At 47.4% G+C, this 14,569-nt stretch overlaps 6 protein-coding genes across 6 annotated transcripts, besides 1 other annotated feature; all 6 read right to left on the reverse strand.

Annotated features, from left to right (window-relative positions):
- Positions 1-602: 602 nt before the first annotated feature.
- FPSE_08098 (uncharacterized protein) lies at positions 603-1,523 on the reverse strand (the record flags this gene model as incomplete). Its single annotated transcript, XM_009261216.1, has 1 exon — positions 603-1,523. One exon carries the CDS (start codon positions 1,521-1,523, stop codon positions 603-605), a length of 921 nt encoding a protein of 306 aa, XP_009259491.1.
- Positions 1,524-2,837: 1,314 nt separating this feature from the next.
- Positions 2,838-3,031, reverse strand: FPSE_08099 (uncharacterized protein; the record flags this gene model as incomplete). The annotated part of the gene is made up of 2 exons (XM_009261217.1): positions 2,838-2,848; positions 2,896-3,031. 2 exons carry the CDS (start codon positions 3,029-3,031, stop codon positions 2,838-2,840), a joined length of 147 nt encoding a protein of 48 aa, XP_009259492.1.
- Positions 3,032-3,742: 711 nt separating this feature from the next.
- Positions 3,743-3,784: a microsatellite.
- A 548-nt stretch (positions 3,785-4,332) lies between these two features.
- On the reverse strand, positions 4,333-5,016 carry FPSE_08100 (uncharacterized protein; the record flags this gene model as incomplete). Its single annotated transcript, XM_009261218.1, has 1 exon — positions 4,333-5,016. One exon carries the CDS (start codon positions 5,014-5,016, stop codon positions 4,333-4,335), a length of 684 nt encoding a protein of 227 aa, XP_009259493.1.
- A 1,129-nt stretch (positions 5,017-6,145) lies between these two features.
- FPSE_08101 (uncharacterized protein) lies at positions 6,146-6,830 on the reverse strand (the record flags this gene model as incomplete). The annotated part of the gene is made up of 2 exons (XM_009261219.1): positions 6,146-6,717; positions 6,770-6,830. 2 exons carry the CDS (start codon positions 6,828-6,830, stop codon positions 6,146-6,148), a joined length of 633 nt encoding a protein of 210 aa, XP_009259494.1.
- A 906-nt stretch (positions 6,831-7,736) lies between these two features.
- Positions 7,737-11,689, reverse strand: FPSE_08102 (uncharacterized protein; the record flags this gene model as incomplete). Its single annotated transcript, XM_009261220.1, has 6 exons — positions 7,737-9,604; positions 10,133-10,177; positions 10,228-10,385; positions 10,439-11,337; positions 11,409-11,597; positions 11,657-11,689. 6 exons carry the CDS (start codon positions 11,687-11,689, stop codon positions 7,737-7,739), a joined length of 3,192 nt encoding a protein of 1,063 aa, XP_009259495.1.
- A 776-nt stretch (positions 11,690-12,465) lies between these two features.
- On the reverse strand, positions 12,466-14,262 carry FPSE_08103 (uncharacterized protein; the record flags this gene model as incomplete). Its single annotated transcript, XM_009261221.1, has 4 exons — positions 12,466-12,891; positions 12,944-13,395; positions 13,444-14,043; positions 14,100-14,262. The coding sequence occupies 4 exons, from the start codon at positions 14,260-14,262 to the stop codon at positions 12,466-12,468; spliced, it is 1,641 nt and encodes a 546-aa protein (XP_009259496.1).
- Positions 14,263-14,569: the final 307 nt, after the last annotated feature.

Genomic DNA, 14,569 nt, shown 5'->3' on the forward strand with positions numbered 1-14,569 from the left:
CGATAATCATTACTCCTGTCACCGTTGATAGCTTTACTTCCTGCATAGACGTATGCTCTCTAGAGAGCGAATGTGAGGCTTATGTATCTACAGGGATCCTATGACAGGCGATCACTGTGTCAAGCTAATCATTATGTGACCCCCTGCCTTTAAGCTTGATTGATCGGCACTAATGCTGTCACGTATTCAATACCTTCTCAAAGTCTTCCTTCTGTAGTTGCGATATCCAATCCGGCTGGAGAGCTAGATGAATTCTTAGCAACTAGACCAGCAATTCCATCATATCAGGAATAGTCTCATCTGTATATTTTATATCGTTTAACAAATAACATTGAGCACTGCATCGCTGAAAACCCAGGTTCTGACAATCAAGTCTTTTCAATTACATATACTAGCTACTTGTTCAACTATATTGTACCTTCTCTCTCATTAATCCCCGTCCGGTTTCTGCTGATGTTGTTCATCAACATTGAGCCACAAGTCCAAGTAGTCATCTCCAGTCTCCAATTGATAATCATCCTTCATGAATGTGCAAGTCGCTCTGATAAGTCGAGCTGCACCATGATGTCCATAGCTCTTGGGTATCATTCGCGATTGACTTCTTATGCGAAGAAGCGAGTGGCGCGGCGGTTGTTGCGGTTGTTGTTGTTTCCAGTGCCAGTGGTGGTCTCATCCTCCTCTTCGTCCTCGTCCTCGTTGTCGGCATTGTTACCGGCGTTGTTGCCAGCGTTGTTACCAGCAGTGTTACCAGCAGTGTTACCAGCAGTGTTACCGGCGTTGTTACCAGCGTTTCCGGCGTTGTTGCCAGCATCGGTCTCAGTGGCGTTGCCAGCGTCGGTCTCAGTGGCGTTGCCAGCATCTGTCTCAGTGGCATTGCCAGCGTCTGTCTCGGTGCCGTTACCAGCGTTGTTTGTCTGAGCCATCTGAACTGGGATGACACCACCGAAGGGGCCAGCACGGGCCGGGTTCTGGCAACGAACAAGGCAGACGTTTTCTTCACCAGCAACTGTACCAGTGCAAGTCTGTCCAGCAGGGATGGATGCCACGAGAGGGAAATCGCCCATCTCACCATCACGGTTGCGGCCACGGTCGTTGCCCTCGACATTGGTAGTGACGGGAATGTTGTCCCAAGATGTACCGGTACCATCGGCGTTGATCATGCAGGTGTAAGGGCCAGCACCATCAGAGTTGACTTGGTGGACAGTCATCTCAAGGCTACCACCAGGGTTGACTTGAGGAAGCTGATCACCAGTCTCCTCCATGATGTCGGCGGTGCCCTGCTCAACCTGGTTGTCACCACCAGCAAGAGTCTCGCCAACAGTGTCAGCGGAGTCGCCACGGAATCGAGTAGCATCGGTCTGGAAAGGACGGCGTCGGGTGCCATCACGAGGAGTGGAGGTGTCAACACCGAGAGCCATGCCAGAGCCACCAGCATCGCCAACAGCGTTGGTAATGACACTGTGAGCAGCGGCGAGATCAGCGGCGACGAAAAGGGCCCAGACGAGGTTCTTGATGGGAGCCATTGTGATTATTGTGAGTGTTGGTGAGGTAGGAGGGAGGAGTTGGTTGGATTAAGAGAGAAGAGGTAAAAGAGCAAAAAGTAGTTGTAATTAAAAGACCTGACCGGCAGGAGAAGGTGAGGAAGAGAGAAGAGTGGTTGTTGTGATTGATGAGTTGATTGTGATGATGAGAATTGATAATGGAGAGACAATGAACATCCTTATATAGAGAAGCCAAGCAAGTGTTTCCCTCCATCAATAGCTGTGTTGCCATTCACATTCTCTCACAAGGCAAAGGCCAAGCCAATACGCGACACTATCCAAAACACCCAAGAGGTTCACAATGGCAATTCTGAATCTTCAGAAACATATAACTCACAGACAATTAACACGCGCTTGGACTCGACGTCTAAGAAACATATCACGACACAACCTCAATTACGCTTTGGCCTTCCCTGCCAAGACCCGGAATGCTCGTCTCCCGGCACAAACCCTCGAGCACAGCCTCACTCAAACGAAACGTTCCAACGGCTCTAGGTCGACAAGCCAGTCGCAGAAAGTCAATTGGGGTGTAAAACGTAAAACGCATTGACAGCTGCGCCCTCGGATCATGATCGACAACTGGCATCACAGCTGTCTCACTGCGGGGGCACGTGAAACCCATAGCAGCTGTTGTATTATCTTCAATAGACATAGAATCACCTGTCATGTTCGCCAAGTTCCGAGATCTGCCGCGGTGGGGGAACTCTTCGTTTCGATCCTGAGGAGCCAATCGCATGTTGCGAACGGTGTTCGAGGGGTCATGACCCTTGCGCCAGGTGATGTTTCAGGAGGTTTGAGGCGAAGACGACTTGGCGCAAAAGGTCTTGACGATATTTCTAAATTGAAGAGGCGCTAAACCAATTCTCATTGGCTATATGATAGATGATATGATATAGGTAACGCCACACAGCGGAATGACACTATCGTGATCTACCCTACAAGCGAATGCGAATAACCAACTTCAGGCTTCGTCAGGAAGCATATCCCATCAAGAGATCCTCCATTGTCTATGTGATAACTACAACTGTTTAGAAGTTTAATTCGAATGAATTCAAGTTCAAATTGATCATTGTGAAATCCGTGGAATAGAGAACGGGCTGGAAACACAAATAGATGAACTACTAAAAAGTGACCCTAACAAGTGCTTATCCTAACATCAACGCAACTCCACAAAATAAACTGCTCTCAAGGATATGCTTAATTAATGAAAGTCCAATGTTCTCTCCGTTAAAGTGTACGTAAAGGCACAGATCATCTGAAAGGACAGAATGAGATGTGGTTGATTGGACATGTCCACTAGAGATGATCTACCTTGGGTGTTAATGGAAGAAAGCCAAAGTTTCGAATAACCTACTGCCATATTTGTGGGTACAAACACATGCCACATTTGTATCAGTGCCACCGTTGGAGTTGCCGAACACGTTGCAACCGCATGATTTGCAAGCGCCGTAGCCTTGATTGACTAGCTGGGAGTCTTGAGTTACAGCCATGATGTTTATTGATGGTAGATGAGTGAGGTAAGAGTAACGGTAGGTAAGTGGTAGATGTGTCTTTATGATCGAGTTTGATTCATTTACCTAGCTGTGGGTTGATGGGTTTATATATATATTTCGAGGTCAATAAATCACCACATGATCTGTTGTTTATCGCCAGTGAAGACTCTACCGCAGTGGCACAAGTAAGATAACCAATAATAATTGATGAATATGCTCAGATGATAAAAATCATTTGCAAACGTAATTGCGAACAAGAGATGATTGCCTTCCTACTACTGTCTTTCAAACCACCATCATACAAGGCTCGGATAGAAGCGGCAGTCATGTGTTAGTTGAGCATTGAAAACAAGGCTACTACGAAGTGAATGTTACATTGAAAGGTAATAAAATGTCGCAGTGAGACTTGATACTACGTCAGTCTCATCTCGTGAATGCGGGCACCAATTATATAAATAACAGTTGCACCAGAGGCTGCATAATGTGAATTCTACATAGTCAGCAGGAAAAAAATGAAATGTGAAGATGTGATGATGAGCTCTTGGCACTGAGTTCAGTAAGTAAAGAAGGGTTTGAGTGATCCTTGTTTTCCTGCCTGCCACGGAGGAAATTCCGCCTCTCAATGGAGGGTTACAATGAACAGGATGATCCCTGGCTACTGCTCAGGGTTGGTCTTGTCGGCTATCTTTGCTGGGGCTACTCTAGACAAAGATAAGATACAAGATAAGATAGAGATGAGATAACGATAAGCCTGCAGACAAGGATCCCAGCCATATCGAAGTGAGAACGCAATGTCAGAATGAAACCCGATGGGAACATACGGCATTCACGTGATTTTGCACGTGATACCCTCCACGCTCAACCAGTCGAGGCTCCTTCGAATAGTACCTTTACTAGATGAGTGGAGTTATTGTGAGCAAGGGCATCATGCAGTCTTGACTTATCAATCATGGAATTCATTAAAGTCTCATTCAATAGCTTGAGTCATTGTGCTTTGACTGGTTTCATATCCAAGATGTCATTGTTCTAGGTGGTCTCAGATTTGGAACAGAGCGCTAAACGGAAACAGACAAGTCATTGCAATTTCGGTTAGATTGACAAGAGTCACTGACGCTAGTCCAAATTCATCTCTCGTTTACACGTCAAGCCGCTGTCCGTCAAACCATTCTGCTCTACTACCCTACAACTGAAGCCTTCCATCACAACTGTCATCGTCCCCAATGTCCCTTGCAATACCAACAACCGCCAGCTTTCGCAACGAAGCACAGTCCACGGCAGGTCTAACAATCCCCAAGTGTTCAAAGGTCATAGTTCTGTTCCTCCAGAATCTTCGTGTCGGGACAGGCTACCTCCTGGAAAGAAACAATGATAGAATTGTCATTTGTGGTAGTCTTCAATGCATCCCCTTCAATAACCAAGCCCTTGTCGTCTCGCAAATTATCAATGTGCAGCTTGACATTGCAGCGACGAGATGCACGATTGTCCGAGTCAGTGCAGTCATTATCAACCCAAAAATTGACATAGTACCGGTATCCGAGGCCACCGGGATACATATTCTTGTTGGAGTGGAAAGGAGGAGAATTCGCCGCAACAAATTCTCCACGTGGAGAATAGGCGTTGCCCGCAACATCAAAGAGCCAGAACCGAGCACCAGTGTAGAGCTCCTGTCCGCTTCTGTTTGGGTCTTTGCAGTGTCCGAGATTCTGGCAGACCTTGAAATGAGCAGCTTTGACATTTGACCCGAAGCCTAGGTAGTTCCAGTCAGGAACGGCTGGCAGATGACCGAGGTCTTGTCCATCCTTGTTCTTGATCTGGTAGCACTGTCCGTACTTGATGGAGTCAGAGGCTTGGGATCGTTCGAGTGCATCCTGACTGAGGACTTGGGCTGTGTCAGGATGGGCCCCGGGCGCTGCGACTGAGGGCTGTACGGTGACTGTCAAGGCCAGGTAGGCTGTAACCACGCTCTTGAAATGTCCCAACATGTTTTGTTGATGAAAAAGGAACTTGATGAAGCTAGGGTATAATGGATTGAAGTGTGGATGTGTGGAATGAGCTGGTTTGGACAATGTCAACTTTGGTAGTCTGGTTCAGGTCTTTTATACATTTACTGGTTCTCATAGAGCGGAGTTCTGGCAATAGATCTCTGGCTCGGACAGAAGACAAGAATGTTCGTAAGCCGATGAGGTCACAATTAACAAATCCACATGTTCATGACATTGCCAAGTGCCTTTCAGCTGTCTTGAAGACATGTAAATTATACAAAGGGCATGATCGCCGACGCATGTTTCCAATAATTATTTCAAATCATCCAATCACTCACCTATAGGATGTTCCGCATCGGTCAAAAAGACCTGATAGTCTGGGGTAAATGATCAATATGGTCAAGAGGGAAGAACATATGGGTAGATGGGATACAACTACCAACCCTTGCAGGTCTTGAAGAGACGGGCCGAGCGGACGCGGGAACTGCGCACTGACAGTTCAAGTTACAAGGGGGGCCTCAACTGTGCAGATCGCTCATGAGCTGCCCGCCCTGCCGTGTCATCACATGCGTCTGGATCTCAATTGGCTTTTGGTTCGTCAATGCTAAATCGTTCCCGGTTACGTGCATACAGTTCGTGGCTCATGTGTGATGATCTTCAGTACACGGAGTCAATAACTGCAGCTTTTCGTCATTTATTGGTTCGTACCCCAGAAATGATCACCGTATTGTATGCAGTCATACTTGTATTTCAGCTGAAGAGTAATGTATGGCACTTTCTTAGAAGACATTGAAAACTTGGATAGGCCGTGGATGGCTATATGCTCATTCACCGCACTTTAGTATCAACTGATCAAATATTGTGCACAGTGGCATGATTGAGCTATCGTATGATTGATGCATGCTCCCCCAAGCATCAATCGCACATATTTCAATTCCATACAGTACTATATGGTACAGTGTTTTGATGCTATCCAACCAACAGAGCTGGAGCCAGGATGGGAAAAAGTTCGTCCAGAAAGGTCGACAGCATCGAGATCTATAATCCGTGAATATGATTTCAAGCAGCACCGGCCTTCGAGTGGCTGTCCTTTTCCAACTTCTATGCCACAACCTTGCAGCTGCTCCTCCTAGACCTTCAAGCCTATCCTAGCGTCCTTTCTCATTTGCCTCGCTCTCTTGAAACGAGCACAACACCCAATAGCACCATAGAGTGTTGCCACGAACCACAAAACAACGCAAACAAGATTGATCCAGACAGCCGCCTGCATCCTGTCAACCGAAGCTGGCGCAAATGCTTGTTCGGCCTCTGCGTCCAGATAAATCGATGCAAAGACTCCGAATTGGGCCAGCCAAAGAACAGAGATGATTGCATCCAACAAGCACCAGTACCACAAAGCTGTCATGAAGAGCCATTGCATCATGCAGCTTATCATAGAAAGTCCGGCTACAACCTCGGCGTAGACCCAAGAAGGGTGTGCCCTTGCATTGCTCTTTGTCGCTTGTTTGAGGTCAACTCCGTATAGAATCGCCACGACTACAGCGAATGTGAATTGAAGTACACGTAGTAGGGCGTGGAAAATAATGCCAGTCAGACGTTTCTTTTCCCGATATGCGGTAGTTTCTGATGACGAATTTGAAGTTTCTGGACTCGATTTAGGTTCGTTGGGGTCTAGTTTATGGCTGTCAAGTGTCGACGGATCTTGGGTGAACAGTTAGAGTGAGACCATCTGAAGGTTATACAGGCAACGTACTGTGCGTGAGGCATTGGGCCTGTTTTGTGCTACTAGGGCAAGGTGAGGCTTTTTCTTTCATCATGAACAATTCCAATGGAGTTTTTTTTATTGTATTCCAACTTGGTCGGCGAAGGGGAGGGATACAGAGTATATATAGGCACGGGAGCACCTCTTGGTATCTGGGCCGATTCCTGAGCTAGTAGTAGAACCTTTGAGTGACAGACATGTGCAATTGGCTAATTCGGGGACCACGGATGCTGTTGCCCCATTGTAAGACATCACCACACAGTCAGTCCCCATTGTCAAACAATAATTAGTCTCGTTTTAGCAGCATGTTGCTTGAAAACTCACTTGGTATGGATACGCATGGATAAGCATCAAGATTAAAAGTGGACAGAGGTGGGATAGTGTCGGAGCTAGGCGGTGCAGTGGAGTATAACACAGCCAATGTTTGGATTTACGCATTTGGAGTCCGTAAACATGCGTCAGCTCGAGTCTGATTCAGACACTTGAGGGTTAGCGCTATCGTATTGTATTGACAACCCTAATATAGTGTCGATTAGTCTTCAGGGTTGGTAAAAGTACGCTTTGAACCGTTTCCAAGACAAGTTCGCGACACGCGAGTCGATCTGAAACTAACCAGCCTTTTACCGTATCTCAGACTGGCCCTACCTCTTCATTGTCCTGTCTGCTCAAGGAAAAGAGTGCACCTCCTACCAAATGTTGACTACCTGTGATCAGCGTGTACATGCTACCAGTTGCCCTCCCTATTTCCCTCGCCGTATTCAAGGCTTGTTGGATATTCGATGTATAGAGAATACGTGAGTTCGGATGTACACTTGCCCATATGCCACCAAATTCCTTTGGGAACCATGGACGTTAACAATATCGCTATAGCTTATGTAACTAGACAATCCAATAGCATTATCTATTCTAGTAGCTTTTGCCTTATCCTTGGGCCCATTGAGATCAGAATTGTGTCCAATCAACACATATCGATTGCGTCAATGGGCGGATCCTCTTCCATAGCTTCTCCGTCCATGATACCATGGACATAAGACTCTCCAATAAGTCGTACTTTACCAATGATGTCTGGACGAAGTATGTATGGAACATCTGCCCCAATGAGTATGTAAAGCAGATCTCCTGTTGCCATTTCGCTCGGTCCAATCCCGATATGGCCCTTTGCTGTGCGAAATGGCCGTCTCCCATACGCAATGTCCTGTAATTGATAGACATAATTCCCAAGTCCCATCTCAACAAAAGTATGTTCGTCGGCAGCGCTCAAATCCAGACCCTTCAATATGTTGTGTACTCTATCAAGTTCATTTTCAGACAGTCGAGGCTTCTGGTCTCCCTGTCTAATCTCCTGATCCGCTACTGCAGTGCGCCACACAGCCTTCAGGTGGCCAGCCTCGAAGGTGACTGAATCGGAATCCCAGAATTGCTTTAGCTCCTGAAACCACTTTCCGAAAGCTTTCTGGTCCCAAGTAGTCCCCACACATGCCACTCTATCCACGAGCTTGGCAAGTAGTAGAAGAGATGTAGGAGATGTTTGGGTCAACTCGCATGAAACAGCTGTCTTTGGAATATCTCCGGAAGCGCTGAATTTGGGTTGTAGGACGGTCGCGATAGGAAATGACTTTCGGTTCATTGCTCTTTGCTGGAGAGGAATTCTCTGGCCCACGCTAGTGAAGTCGGGAACCCAAGATGGCAGTTCCGGAATGTTGTTGTGTACTCGGCAAAGCGACAGGATGTCCAAGAAACATCCGCCGATGAGGGACATTGTTGTTTCGAGATAGACCTCCTCATACGATTTCTGATAGTCCGGTTTGATACCTAAGGCTGGTGCATCTGTAGCGAAACTCAAGAGGGCAAAAACCTTGTCGCGAGGATCCGTTGCTTGGAAGTTGCGGAGGGTCCGAAGCAGGTATATCAAGGGGAAAGGTCCGGCAGCTCTTCGGATTTTGAGGATATTGACAGGGTTACGCAGGTCGAGGGCGCTAGATGCAAGTTTTGAATTGGTCGCTTGCGGATTTTGGCCTAGTTTAATACGCTCGTAATGTGCAAAGTTTCTCAAGAGCCTGAGGGCGTGATGAAGGAACTCTTCGGATACGGCCATTTTCCCACAGACAAACTGTACACGTTTGCCATATGCCAATTCTTGGACTACCCAAACACGGCTCCAATACGCCCGTGTGAACAGTTCATACAGAGCGACGGCGATGCTGTCGTTGTCGTTGTCGCTGTTGGTGCCACAAGGTCCCAACGACAGATGAAGAGAAATATCTTGGAGAAATGCTTTGAGATCCCGATGAGGCAGTCTACCAGGATTGGACTCGAATGTTTCTAGGAGTTGGCGGAGTTGTAACTCTGGCTTTGTTCCAATGCCGAAGCTACTGGAGAGGGAACCGTAACGCTCGATCCAAAGCATGGCGGCATCGCTAGTTGCTGAGGCTGGACCTAACCAGGTTATAACAGACGAAGCTTGCGAGTAGATCTGATGCATCTGTTGTACTTGCTCTGTTTTTTCCACTTCGTCGTCCTGATCGATGCATAGAGCGTCGATCCAAAGTGTTAGCGGCAGATCTTTTCGTCTTAAATGGATCAGCGCGTTTTCGAGACTTTTGGTGATGTTGAAAGAAGTCCCGTCGATGAGGATGCGGCTCTTTTGGCTTGTATCTCCCCAAGTGTAAGAAAGCGCGGAATAAGGAGGTGGCTGGTGTAGGGACACATGGGAGATGGTACATGCCACCGGTAGTCGGTGCACGCCCAAATTCTCCTGGATCGATGACGTCGTAGATGGGCTGTCTATCCCCCCTGGCTGAAGATGGATAAGCCTGATACGTTTCACTTCTGGTGTCAGTGCCCGGTACACAAAATACGATTTGGCGAGAAGTGAAGGGGGACCGGACGAGGACGTTGGTTGTGACTCTACTGTATCTGCACTGTCAATTGCGCTTGTGATTGACGAAGGAGAAATGAATGAACGAGAGCAAAAAATTATGTATTTCGATTGCTTTGAAGATCAGGCTTTGGTAATACCGTACAACAAAAGAATACAGTCACAGAGGCATGACACGTGACTTTGGTGAAACAGATGTATTTTCCTTCCTACTCTTGACGTATGACTAGACTAGTCTGTACTACCCAATACAATTTGAGAGTACCCAGCCTCTCACCGCATCTCAGACTGGTCCCGCCCCTTCATTGTGCGGTCCAAGGAATAGAGCGCGCCTCCAACTAGATGCTGACTACCTGTTATCAGCGTGTCCATACTGCCACTTGCCATCCCTATTTCCGTTGCCACATTTAGCGCCTTCTGGACATTCGCTTCATGGAGTATGCGAGAATTTGAGTGAAAGCGTTTCCATATCTCACCAAACTCTCTCTGTGCTGTGACATCTGCTTCGGTTACCACAACATCTGTGTGGCAGTTAGCGGATACAGCTGTAAAAGGTGAGGGCAAATATGACCTGATTCTGCTTCTAAATCTTGTCGTGGGTCGTACAGAGTTAAGATGACATGATGGATGTCAACTGTACTGAGGGCAGTGGCCAGTCGTTCTAGAACGACAGCTGTATCCCTCTGCTTCGACACTTGACTGAAAATTAAGATACGCGTTGTAGGCGCACTATCCGCGTTAGTAAATTCGCAAAAGAGTATAGGGCGTACGAGACTAAGCACCTTTGTCCATTTGAGCCCTGGATAAACCATTCAGCGGCCTTGTCGACGCTCATTTCGTTGTGTGCACTGTCGAGAAACCACTTGAATGACCCCTGGACAAGTAACTGGAACCTTCCTGGCCAAGAGAATTGGCCTATGCCCCGCAGGATGTCAGAGCATGAAACTTGGGCAGTTCCCTTCGGGGCATTTTCCTGCAGAAACTGGCGAACTGCACTCAATGCAACAGACGAATTCATACGCTGGACATCTGGTCGTAACTGAGGTACGTCTTCGGGGAGGCACGGGTCGTTCTCGACGAAGTGAACTTTGACGCCTTTCTCAAACGCGCGGTTTCGAAGAACCTCCCCAGCAACGAAAGGCTCCTGGGGAGATGACAGTGCAATTGACCCGTGCTTGAAGATTCCTGCTTTGTGCCAAGCAATGTTCCCAATATTAGGTCCCAGCTGATTAATGTGATCCATTCCAAGTGGCGTGATGACGGTCGCGACAGGATGCTCAATCACGTTGGTGGCATCATATTCGCCGCCGTGATGAGTCTCAAAAATGGCTGCGTCGACCCCTTCTTTGATGAAGGCATGAAACGAAACGAGTGCAATCAGCTGAAGGTAACGAGGTAGGGTTTGTGAACATTCGCTGCTGCTGCCATTGTCATCTGTTGTCAAAGCGTTCCACACTTGGAAGAAATACTGGGCGAAGAGGTCCCTGGCGATGGGTTGGAAGTTGATTCGGATCCTCTCTTCAGGGAAGATGAGATGTGGCGAGGTGTAGAGGCCTGTCTTGCGTGGGAAATTGGTGCTTTCTCCGTGAGCTCGGAGAAAGGACTCAATGAATGCACACGTGCTTCCTTTGCCCTTTGTTCCTGCGACATGTATGATATTGAGGTTGTCAATATCAGTAGTCTTCGTCTGTCAGTAAAACTGTGAAGTCCAGATTGGATTACTCAATGCGTTGAGCCAATAGATGGACATACTGAGTGACCAATTTGGTGAAGCCATTGTCTCATTCCAACTATGCTTGCAGTCCCTCTCAAATTGGTCTTTCCCTTACCATCGGGAATATGGCCTGATTCTGGTAATGGGGCTGGCACTTGTGCATCACTTGCAATAGCTAGTGTGGGCCTCTTCAGACGTCGCCGGCTGTTGAGGATTTCGATGGCGTTCTGGTAGGCATTAGACTGCATGGAAGATATCAGATGTGGCAAATACTGATTCAACTCACCTTGTAATTTATCTCCATTCTTCGCAGAGGCATGGTGTTACTTGATAGGGAACGAGTTGTGGTAGAGGTGAGAGTGACGGAACCCCTCAACTTTATGGTTGTTTGTGGCCGTGTTTCTGATTGCCCATGGCGCCATCTTTCCGTCTCCCATCCTATTCATTTCTTTATTCTGCCTGCTTACAAAATGTTATACGTCATGTGCTACCTGATGAACAAAGAAAATGTTGTTTCGGGTGTCACAGCATGTAAACATCCATATAAGCGCTAAAATATGGGGAGCATTATGCCCCTGGTACGTGCACTACGTTTACTGATCCATAGGATGGCCAGTGCGCTAGTGACATGTCAAAATGCTTTGCGTATGTGGCAGGGATAGCAAAGGGTACATGTAGTTAATCAACTTGGTACAGCTTCATGCTGCTTTGTTGCTTTTGCTGTAGCCGTTGACATAAATGCCAAGTCCGCCAGGGCATGATTTATCATCACCGAACCAATTAATTCGAACTCTCAAGCCATAACCAACGACTGATTGGCTTTCCCCGCCCGCCACGACTTATGCGATCATTTCTTTCCAAGACCTTAAACGCTAGGGAATGCAATGAACCGCACTGTTCTTTTAGATTTATTGCTGAAAAGGTTTTAAAACAGTAATGTTTTTGAGATACCATCTAGGTACATGGGAAGATATAGTGAATGGTATAATCCGTAAATTGATTTGTTGCATGTGCTTCAATTCATCAGCTATCCGCATAGGAAAGCAACATTCTTCGATTGCTACTGGAATGATGTATAGAAACCCTACGCCAACATCACTCCTCGTGGGTCTTGGGCCAGATAGTCCTTCGAGCCCACTCACGGACACGCTTTCCAATAAAGTACACAACTATACCCAAACCACTCAAAACGCCGCAAATGATAGCCAGAATGTTCATAGCGCCATCATAACCGAGAGACTCGATGGAAGGAACAGTGGCATAGCTCAAGCCAAATGAGACAAAACCTCGGCCAGCGCACACTACGAGGAGCAGAGGTCCAGACTTGTTGGGGTAACTGTCCATGACGAAAGTGATACCGACCAGGTTTGCTCCGAGGAAGGCAAAGAAGCCGAGATGGTAGCAGGCAACGATGGCGATCCAGTGGTATTCATTGGGGTTGGCAGCGGCGCGACCGTAGAAGATGGCTGAGATGATGGCGGCCGCAGCTGGGATGATGAGAGTGAGGAGGCGGTACTCGGGCTGCAAAATATTAGTATAGCTCAGAAGTAATAGGTAAGGTGACAGAACTGACCTCAAAGACACCTCCGTTTCGTCGACTCATAAACTTGCAGATCAAATCCGAACCATAACCAAGAATAGGCACAGCGATGAGGCAATCGACAATCTGAACAAGCTGTACCCAGCCGAGAAGCTCTGGACTAAAACCATAAGGTGGCATGACAAGGATTTGAGCAAAGGTGGATGCCTGGTAGATGTAAAGACCCAAGAAAGCACCATTGAGGATAAAGATCCAAAGAATGGGTGGTAGAATGAGAGATTTTCCAACATCCTGGTAGAAGTGGAGAGCACTCGGCCAGTCGAATTTACCGTGGAAGAGACGGATGTCATCGCGGAAGGTTCTCTCGCCAAACTTTTCAGGCTGAAGGACAACGCCTTGGCGAGTGGTGACCTGGAACAAGACTTCATTGGTACCTTCGCGAGCAACGTCGCCGTTTTTGTCCAGTCTAAGATGAACAGCTCCCTCTACAATGGCGTTAGTGAAAGATATCACAATATTTATTTGTCACTTACCAGAAGCATCTTCTGGACGATCGAAGCGTGTCTCAGCCAAGAAGAAGAATGACATAATCATGGTGCAACCGTTGATGATGGTCATGATGCCATACCACCAAGGCAGTCCAATGGTAGGCACAATGTAGGTAGTCGCGGTAAAGAGTGCAGCAGTTAAAGTGTTCTGCACGCCAACAAAGTACGACAACTTGACACCATGCTGATGAAGAAAGTGAACTTCCTGTACAATCAAAGGTGCCAAAGCTTCACTTTGGCCTGCAGCCAGACTAAAGATATTTCGACCGGCAATGTGACTGGACAGAGAGTTTGAGCACGCGCACCAGATTCCAGAGACTGTCAAGAGCAGGACGGAGAAGAGGAAGATGGGACGACGACCGACGGCGTTGGCGAGTGGCATGGAGAAGAGGTTGCCAATACCCATGAAGAGGGTTGGGTAGGTGAGGAGGTCGGTGATACGTTTCGGGTCATCGTTGTGGTAGATTTGGTGTAGTTCGGGAGTTACAGCACCGAGACCGGATGTGCCAAGGACTGAGATACCGGAGTAGAATCCCACGATGAGGATGATCATGTACTTGCGCCAGACAGGCAAGTTTAGAGGATCTGAAAACGACCGAATTAGTAAGACGGATAGAAAGGGACTTTGTTAGTCAACATACCCTTGGGGTCAGGACTTGGTGTCGGGATCAACACAACGGTGCCATCCTGGTAAAGGTTGACAGTACCAGATGCATCGTGTGACTCATGATACGGATCCTTGACGACATTCTCAACGGCATCGACATCAGGCTTCATATTGAAAGAAGATCGTGGCTCAGCCATGTTGTCCTTGCCAATTGATATGGAGTTTCTCGTTTCGGTGACAAGGACAGCTTTATATCATCAACTGCGTCGCAACATCCTTGTCCCTTGTCGGGTCGGAGTCGAGATGCAGGGAACAAGATTGAGGAGTTTGTGGCCAATATTTTGTCGACTAGGTATGATCCAGCTAGTATCCTAACACAAAAGAACGACTCCGATTGGTGAGTGTAGAATCGAGACCAGGACAGTTTAGCTCTTGCGAGGGTGGAGCCGAGTGTCCGAGGAGAAGAGAATGCGGGGAAGAGAGTAAAAGAGAATAAAACACGCT

Source organism: Fusarium pseudograminearum, chromosome 2 (genome assembly GCF_000303195.2).
Source record: "Fusarium pseudograminearum CS3096 chromosome 2, whole genome shotgun sequence".
NCBI lineage: Eukaryota > Fungi > Ascomycota > Sordariomycetes > Hypocreales > Nectriaceae > Fusarium > Fusarium pseudograminearum.